Source organism: Clytia hemisphaerica, unplaced genomic scaffold (genome assembly GCF_902728285.1).
Source record: "Clytia hemisphaerica strain Z4C2 unplaced genomic scaffold, Clytia hemisphaerica genome assembly, whole genome shotgun sequence".
Lineage (NCBI taxonomy): Eukaryota > Metazoa > Cnidaria > Hydrozoa > Leptothecata > Clytiidae > Clytia > Clytia hemisphaerica.
Genome location: NW_027104530.1, coordinates 125,658 through 135,441, shown reverse-complemented (window position 1 = coordinate 135,441; position 9,784 = coordinate 125,658). Strand labels below are relative to the sequence as shown.

Genomic DNA, 9,784 nt, shown 5'->3' with positions numbered 1-9,784 from the left:
ATGTCCAATAAACCAAACATGGGCTTGTCCATTTTATATGTATTTTGTTATTTTATAGATGAAAGTGATTGTCGAGGGGTATTCAAAAAATTGTAATAAACTTCATCTCTCTAGTAGGTGAAAAATCTACAGATTTTTTCTGGAAGAGCCCAATGAAGATACTTTAAAAAAAAAGTCTGCTTTTTCAGATTGCATTTTTTAAGATTAATAAATAATTAACATTTTTGAAAGTCAGTTTGAAAAGAAAACTCAACCTGGAAAAGAAATCAAACAAAAGGGGACAAATATAAGAAAGCATGAAACGAGAAATCAAAACATATTCATATATCAACAAACATCACATTTTCCATCTTCATGTCCTCAAAAATAAACATCCACCACCTCAATTATCTCTATAATAAAAATTTCAGGAAAATAAAACACGACTTATTGTAAGACAAACAATTTCAGATGCTTCTGATAATGATCACGTAACTTTTCATTTCGTATTTACAGATGTCTTCTTATGAATAGCCTTTTGTTTCTTTTAAACCTGTGGAAATCAATTTCAAAATGAACAAACTACGTGCTGAATGGACCTACCTGAAGACTGAAGTGATAAGAAAAGAGGAATAAAAGGCAACAATAATCAGAAAATGTCGGATGGATGCTGAATGGACCTACCTGAAGGCTAATGTAATAAGAAAATAGAAAAAATGCCAACAATAGTAAAAAAATCAGAAAAAATACCAAACTAATCCCGAAAATGCTCATTTTCCCTAAAAATGACAATTAAGGGAGTTTTCCAAAATAAGAAAATCTGATTTTAGGGCCAAAAAAAAATTCTGGTAAAAACAGCTTCAGCCACTTTTTAGAAAACCTTGCCCTCTATCTTTCTGCCAAAAATCAGATAAAACTAAAGAAGAAAATCTTAAAACCTTATTTTTAGGCAGTTCTCAGGCCAAATTTTCCCGATTTTTTTTCTCTCTAATCACAATATTTCATTTAAAATAAAAGGGAGGTTGATTTTTTAATCAAGCATTAAATTAATCCCTCTAATGAATTCTAGTCTGTAAAATACTAATGATAGACTGGGGCAAGGAAATAAAATTTAAGTTTACATTATCACTACCTATCACTGGTAAAATCTTCAAAATAATAGCACTTTCCAATCATGAGATACATATCAGGAAATATTATCCCTACTGATGTTAAAAGAAAATTTCCCCAAAAAATGGAAATCTGTATTTTAAAGTGGACAAGATTTACTGGGAAAAAACACCTTCTTTCCGGCAAAAATCAGAAAAAAACAAATGAAGCAACTTTGCAAATGTCAAAAAGCCCAAATTTGCCCAAAAAAATTGGGCTCCATCACATTTTATCCATGATCACTTTTCTGAGGTAAGTCCAAAAGGTGGACCTACCTGGTTCATAAAAAAAGGCAAGCTCTGTGACATTCAAAAAATATGAAAAATTCGTTTTTTTGTTGATAAAACCTTCAAAATAGCTTCAAGATCAATAACATTTCTTGGCTGAAAAGGTAACACAGGTCCAAAGGCATTAGAGTTGAAAGACTTTGGATTTTTAGGGTATTTTGCCAAAAATTGCTAAAAATGTAACATTTTCATTAAAAATTACCTAGATTTTTATTCCAGGTGAAAATAATTAAAGCAAGGTTTAGTGTGTTAACTACCAGCTGCTGCTATTTGCAGAAATTGCTCATTGCTAAAACAAAGATATTGGCTAAAGAAGTAACATGTTACAATATTAGCCAGTTTGTCTTATTATTTGTCAGTAAAGTCATAATATTGTCTCAAACATAGTTTTTATTGTATGCCATGCAGAGCAGCACCATTACACAGATTGTGTAACGGCTTTGCCACGCATGATGGCAACGCAAATTTTGCCATGATATGTGTTCATAGATGTTTGTGATTAGGACAGCTTTTGGAAGGATTGTAGAGCTAATTTAAGGAGGTGACCTTAGAGGATAGACTTATAGATTAGTAGAAATGTGGAAAGGAAATTTATATATAGGAAAAATCAGAGTGTAGAAATTGGTAAAAGAAACAGAGGTAGTAAATTATGGCAGAAGAGTTCTGTAGCTGATCAGAGTGGGGAGATTGGTTAAAAAAACAGAGGTGGTTGATTGTGGCAGAAGTGTTTCTAACAAATCAGAGTGTGGAGATTGGAAAGAGAAACAGGGGTGATGAGTTGTGGCAGAAGAGTTATGTGATTAAGACAGAAAACCCTAAAACCCTTAGAGTGACTATTCGGTGACGAATGTGACACTTATTAAGTACTGGATATAATAAAATCACAGAGCATTAGAAAAGGCTTACAAAAACCTCATACTAACTACTTGAATCTTACAAAACTTTGGGAAGAATTCATTTATGATAAACATCGCAAAAAAACATCTAATCTAAGAAAGCTTAACATTTATTGATATATGCTTTTATCGGTGATCCAAAAATATCTGCAATCTGATTGGTTAAAAAGAGTACAATATATCTTGTATTTACATGTACAAAATATGAATTGTTGCATTGTGGCGGTAGCAGCAATCTAACGTCACTTTGCTACTTTTCTCCAACACAAAAGGTGCATTTTTTGGGTCACCAATAAACCAGTTATCAGATATTTGCTCGTACAATAATGGAAATATTTCACTCGTTCCAGATTTTCTGTATATTTTCCTTGCCTTATTGTAAGGAAAAAAACTCAGAACTCGTAAAATATTTCTCTTATTGTACTCACAACTGTCCAATAACTATTACATGTAAATGTTTTGAGACTTTAACATTTAATATACATGATTTGCATGACAAAACTTTGTGAAGAAATTCAATTTTTCAGTCAGATTACTATAGACTTCATCATAAAATAATAATATCAACAATGTAATTAGCTGACAGCATTGATAAAATTTGAGCAATCTTGTTAAATAAGACTCTGTAGACATGATGTCACACACAAATCCCTCACCAGAAAACCCTCCATTGAGACTTATGACTAAGAGTTCGAATTATGGCTTTCCACTTTTGAAATTTTTTCAAATTGCGAAAAGATTTCAAGCTTTAGTAAAGAAAAATGTTTTTTTTATATAAAAAATGCAAAGCAAAATATCTAAGCGAAGTAAAAGAATTGAAAGGCAGTTTGCTGACAAGATTAAAAGAATGAAAGGATTCAGTTAGACTTGGGTAGGCAGAACAGAATTTATAAGAAAAATAGTTAGGAGCAACAAATTAAAGGAGAACTTCAATAACATACAAAGGAACTTAAATTTAAAGCCACCTTGGGTACAACATCTTATAACAACAAGAAAATTTGGTGTTATTTATGTAAGAAAACAAAGATATTATTCAATTGCACTTTAACGCAAATTACACCCAAAAACAAACAAAAAAACACACACAGGGACTACACAGAAAAAATTTAAATATAACAAAATAAAAAATGAAATTTTGCCTTAAGTAAAAATTTTTATTGAAGTTTAAAGATAAGCGACGTCAGACAAGCTTCAAAGTTGACAGATTGAATATGAATAAAATGTCCTGGATACACAAGAATAGACTAAGAAGAAATAGATAGGCTTAACTTAAGAATAAACTAGAAGAATGGAACCAAAGATATATTATATCGAGAATATGTCTGACGTCTAGAGAGATGATGTTAAAAACAATGTGAGCAAAATGAGAACAAACTGCTGATTTAAAAGATCCTTCATATCTAAAATGGTGTTTGGTAATTCATTCCACCAGCCAACAGTTGCTAAGATAAATGAGTCTTTGTATGCTATAACTTGTCCATGCAATGGTTGGAACTTGTTACTGTCCCGAACTGATTTGGGTAAAATACCAGGCATTGCAAGGTTATCATGAAGAAGAACTACCAATTCAACTTTTCTACAATGTTCTAAACCCATAGGGTATTAGCTTGACTTTTCTTCAAAAAAATAGACCACCACCCTTTTTAGTACACTGTACTAACTTTTTTCCACAGCCAAAACTTTGATACCAATTTCTTGTACACTGCACTCACTTAATACGGAGACCAAAGTTTTGGTACCACCCATTTTGCACCTTTTCACAGCCTTTTGGTACAGTGTACTGGCTTTTTGGTACACTGCACTGACTTTTTTCCATGACCTTAGTTTTGATAACACCCTTTTTAGTACATTGTTATTGTAACTATGGGGAAGTGAGACAGAGATTTGAATCGAATAGAGTTGATAAATATACTAAAAGTTCTCTTCTTGCATTTAATTTATCTGTTGACTGAAACCACAGCCGCCATCTTGGATTTCCATTAAAAACTGAATTTTCCTATCCGTCAGACAAACATTTCTCGGGCCGCGGAAGAGCGTTCTCATACGCCCAATTCATAAGGGCGACACTCTCCCCGACTTTAAATGTTTACCCTCCTCGATTCTGCAGCTACGAGTGACGAATTTTTCAGTAGTTTCGGAGTTGTTAGTTGCCTAACATTGACGTGAGTTTCAAGATTTCATCGGGAACGTCCGATACAACATTGTTATCTTGAATAACAGTCCGAGATCAATCAATAACAGTTCATTTGATTAATAATTAAAATATACATTTGGTTGTTGAGGGTATCCATTTTGATACGTGTTTGGAACAGCGTTGAAGCTTTGAGTACCGTACGGAACTGTAGGGTACGTAGGTTGATACATACAGTTTTGTTGGATTGGAAACATTGGTTGTTGGAAACAATAACTGAAGTAGTTTGAAGCTGGCTGCGTTGTGTAATAAATTGGCTGATTTGCTGACACATTATAGATCGACGGTTGACCGGGTACATCGTACGTAAATACCCGACGTGGTCTACGTTGTCGTCGTTCAGGGAGCTGTTCGACGGGTTCTTCTTCACCAGATGATTCGTTTGCCGTTTCAACGTTCTCGTCGTCTTGAGGAACGTCAGGCTCGTTAGGAATCGTTTCAGGATCGTTCTGTACGCGATGTTGTACTTCGTCGTCCATTACATTATCGTAGTGTTGCACCAGATGTAACGGAGGTTCGTCGTCACTTTCGGCGTGACCTTCATCGACGTGTACAGGAGGTTCCTTTCGTGGTGGTTGTCGTGCGTCTCGTTGTTTCTTTGGCTTTTGCTTCTTCTCCTGTGGATCTAAAATAAACTCGTTGCCAACTGGCATAATCATGTTGCGGTGAACAACGCGAGGTTTAGCAGCAGCATGCTTTTCGTCAACGACCGTGTAAACTGGGCCTTGACTTTCTTGAATTCGGTAGACTCTACGTTCCCAATGGCTACGTAGTTTTCCTGGACCACCGCGTTCTTTCACGTTTTTCAATAATACTCTGTCTCCTGGTAGTAGAGGAGCAAGGCATGGTTTCTCAGCTTGTCTTCTCGTATCGTTGGCTTTCTTCTTGGATGCTCGTTCAAAGGCAATTTCGTATGCCTCTTGCATTTGATCTTTCCAATCGTTGATGTATTGATCGTAAGTTTTGCGTTCAGTTTTTGGTTCTTTCCCAATCAATCTATCAAGAAAGATGGAAGGTTCTCGTCCGAATAATAAGAAATAAGGAGAGTAACCTGTTGTTTCGTGTTGTGTGCAGTTATAAGCGAATGTTAATTTGTTAAGTTTCTCATGCCATCTTGTCTTTTCCTTCTCTTCAAGTGTTCTCATCATTTGTAGAAGCGTACGGTTCATCCGTTCACATGCACCGTTTGTTTGTGGATGATAGGGTGTGGTCCTTGATTTCGTAACACCCGACAACTTCTCTAATTCTTCAAACAGTTTATTCTCGAATTCACGACCTTGATCGTGCATGATGCGAGTAGGTACGCCGAATCGTAGAATAAAGTCTCCGTACAGATGTTTTGCAGCAGCAAGCGCAGACTTATTTTTAGTCGGATAAGCCTGGGCGAATCTTGTAAAGTGATCAACAATCAATAGGACATATTCATGTCCACGTGAACTAGTTTCGAGATGGAGATAGTCAATTGCAACTAGTTCCATTGGTGAAGCAGTGTGAATACTTTGAAGAGGAGCGTGTAAATCGCGGTTCGGTTTGCGATTCACGATGCATTGACATTTCTTGTGGATGTAGTCATCAATGTCACTGAACATGTTAGGCCAAAAGACCCGTTGGCGAGCCAGCTGATATACTCTTTCGGTCATTAGATGACCCATGTTGACGTGTAAGTGTTCGTAGATAATGCTTTTTAAGGATTTCGGCCAAATTATCTGTTCGTGGAATCGGCCACACCTTCTCTTGAGTAAACCGTCGTCGACAAACAGTTTTCTCCTTCCGCGAAGCAAATTCTTTGTAAACTTTGAATCATCTCTCGAAGCTTTTTCATCACTTCCGAGCAGATGAATAACACGTGAAATATCTACGTCATTACGTTGAGCATCTATCAGTTCGTTGATGGAGATGACGTTTTCGTCGTCAGGAACATCCTCATCATTGTTGTTGGTAGCAATGGCTGAAACCCACACTTCGTCGTTGTTGCTTTGTACTTCAACTGCTGAAGCTACAGCCTGAAATACATCAGGTGTAACCTCTTCACTACACAACTCTTGATACTTCGAAATGTTGAGTGGTAATCGAGATAAGCAATCGGCATCTCGATTTATAATACCCGGACGGTATTTTATCGTAAAATTAAACTCTGATAACTCGGAAACCCAACGCTGACCGTTAGCGTTAAGTTTAGTATTTGACATTATGTACAGTAGTGGATTATTATCCGTATATACAGTAAAATGGTTTGCATAAGCGACAAAATCACGAAACTTTTCACATATAGCCCACTTCAAGGCTAAAAAACTCTAATTTCGTGCTGTGATAATTTTTCTCGGCTGGTTGTAGAGTTCTGCTGCTTCCGTAAGCAATAACTCTTTTCTTTCCTTCTTGAACTTGGTATAATATACAACCTAGCCCCTTTTGACTAGCATCTGTGTGAATATAAAACTCTTCGTCGTAACTTGGATACGCCAGTATTGGTGATGATGTAGTAAAATCAATCAGCTGGTTGAGACTTTTGGCGTGCTCTGATGACCATTCGACGGGCAACTTCCCATTGTTGTTGGATCCTCTCAGCAAGTCGGTTAAGGGTTTTGCGATCGTTGCAAAATCCTGAATATGACGGCGATGATAACCAACAAGTCCTAAAACTTGTCGCACCTCAGCTACAGTTGTCGGTTTGATATTCTTGAGAATCCGAACGGCTTCGATACTTTCTTCATCCATACGGTAACCGTGCTCATTTACAATTCTACCGAGATATTTTACTTCTCTCGCGAAGAATGTACATTTCTTCAATTTCAACTTAAGTCCTTTTTCTTTAACTCGTTGAAGGACTTTACTCAGGTGTTGAAGATGCGAATCCAAGTCGGTCGAATAAACAATAATATCGTCGAGGTACGGCATTGCGAAGTCGTCTCGAAAGTCATGTAGAGTGTCTTCCATATAACGTTGGAATACGGCTGGTGGTGAATTTTTCAAACCGAAAGGTATTCTAGTCCATTGGTATAAGCCCCATGGTGTGATAAATGCTGTCTTGTCATGACTGTCTGGATGAACATAGCCCTGGTGATAAGCTCGAGTAAGATCTAACGTAGTGAACCATTTACAACCCCCTAAATTCTCAAGTGAGGTTTGAATTCTCGGTATCGGGTGACGATCAGTTATCGTTTTCTTGTTCAAAGCTCTGTAGTCACAACAAACTCTTACACCTCCTCCTTTCTTACGAGCTAACACGATTGGTGACGACCAAGCAGATTTGGATTTGGTGATCCAGCCTCGGTGAATCAGGTCAGCAATGTGAGCTTTTACGTCCTCATACAACGGTCTTGGAATATTGGTGTAGTTCTTTTGTACCGGAACTTCATCAGTCGTTTCAATGTTCATTACTAAATCTTCAGCATTACCACCGGCATCACTATCGTCGATGGCAAATACTTCACGGTGCTTGTACAACAATGTTTTAACTTTATTCTTTTCTTCGGTAGTTAAGTTCCCTAGTTTAAGTTTATCAACGGAACTCACAAACGTTTCCTCACAGTTCTCTGGAATTTTGGGTAATTTGGTTGGAACTTCGTCAGCTGGTTGATCTGGTGTAGATTGATCATTTCCTTTGAAATCAACCTCGATTGGCATGACAGAGTTTAAAAGCTGGATGGATCCTAGGTGTAAACGACCTGGGACCATAACTGGACGATTGACGTTGTTAGTTATCTTTAATCGAATTCGTGACTGTGGACCCTTCTTTAGCCTTATAAGTTCCTCTTGGATCTCTATTTCTTCTGGTATATCGAACGAAGGTTCAAAAATTGCAGCTTGTCTCGTCTCAAGAGTAATGTTATTTATCTTACATTCAACGACTTTACTTGAGTTGGCTTTTAACTTTAAGCCTGACTTCGGTATTTTGACGGATGAGACAGTACTGGCAAATGTTTCTTCGACTACAGAAATAACGGATTCAGCACAGACTTGCTTGGTGAAAAATTTATTTAAGTTTGTAACAGTTTCATTTGTCGATCCAGACGTTTGTACGAGGCTCGAAATAACATTAAAGCCAATGATCGGTTGGGCGATTCGTTGCTTGGTAACTAAGAACGGGATTTCAATAAGTTCATTTCCTATATGCGTATTTACAGTGGTATAGCCAACGTATGGTAATAACTTTCCGTCAGCTGTTTTGATCTCTAGATTCATAAGTTCAGATAAGTTTTTAAGTTCGTACTTGATTTTGTTGGTATCAAGCCAGTATTGGTCGATCAAGCTAACTTGTGCTCCGGTATCCCACAATGCGGTTACTATTTGTCCTCCAATCGAACACTCAACTTCACATTTTTCTCCGACCAAATTTACCAGTTTCACTTTCTGTTTGGGTGTAAGGTGGCTTTGAAAAATACAGTTCTTATCGATATTTTGGACATTACGATCTTCCATCGCTTTAATAGCTTTACAAAGTACCTTGTGATCAGCAAAATGTTTCTGTTGACACGATTCGTTACAGTATTGCACTGCTTGACAACGGGAACATCTTTTCATCACAGGTGATTGCTTTCCACAACCACAGCATTGTAGTTTAGGAGATTGTTCTACTTGATGGGCTGACGAGCATCTCACCTCCCCAGCCCCTGCCCTTTTGGCTGTTGTTGACAGGATTTTGATTGATGACCCTCCTGTCCACATTTCCAACAATGGTTGCACTGGCTGGTACGGTTTTTAGTGGTACAATCCTTACAACCTTTTTCTTTCCATGAACCGGATGATCTACCATTACGTCGGTCTTGACTGGATCCTGTTGGCATGGAGTTAACACGTGATGTCAGCTCGTCGATTTGAGCTTTCATTCCAGTGACGGCTTCGAGAAGAGGTGATAGAATCTGACTAACCCCTTCACTGGTTTCGATGGACGCAACGCGGGCACTTTTATTTGCACGTTGTTTGGATTCGCGCTCTTTTTCTTCCGAGGTTGCGATATTTATCTCCCTCAACAGAACATCATCGGGCTGCGATTGATCGTGATTGAGATAATGAATCATGTGACTTCGTACGGAACCTTCTTTTAAACCGGTCTTCACAGCGTGCAGGAACATTCGTTGAACTAAGTCCTTCTCATAACGGATAACTCCTTCAGCTTGGGATGCGGTCAAAACTTTCTGTCTTAATTCGAGTGCTCTAAGCAGAAAATTTGACGGTTCTTCTGTACTTCCTTGGCATAATTGGTTTAGATCGGTAAAAAGTTCGGTGGGTGATTTTCCCTGAGAAAGCTTCGCAAGAATTGAAGAATTTCTTCCAATGTCATT

General features: G+C 37.5%; 1 protein-coding gene across 1 annotated transcript; it reads right to left on the bottom strand.

Annotated features, from left to right (window-relative positions):
- Positions 1-4,561: 4,561 nt before the first annotated feature.
- On the bottom strand, positions 4,562-6,048 carry LOC136822277 (uncharacterized). The gene has a single exon (XM_067078517.1). It carries the CDS (start codon positions 5,978-5,980, stop codon positions 4,562-4,564), a length of 1,419 nt encoding a protein of 472 aa, XP_066934618.1. The 5' UTR covers positions 5,981-6,048.
- Between the last annotated feature and the right edge of the window lie 3,736 nt (positions 6,049-9,784).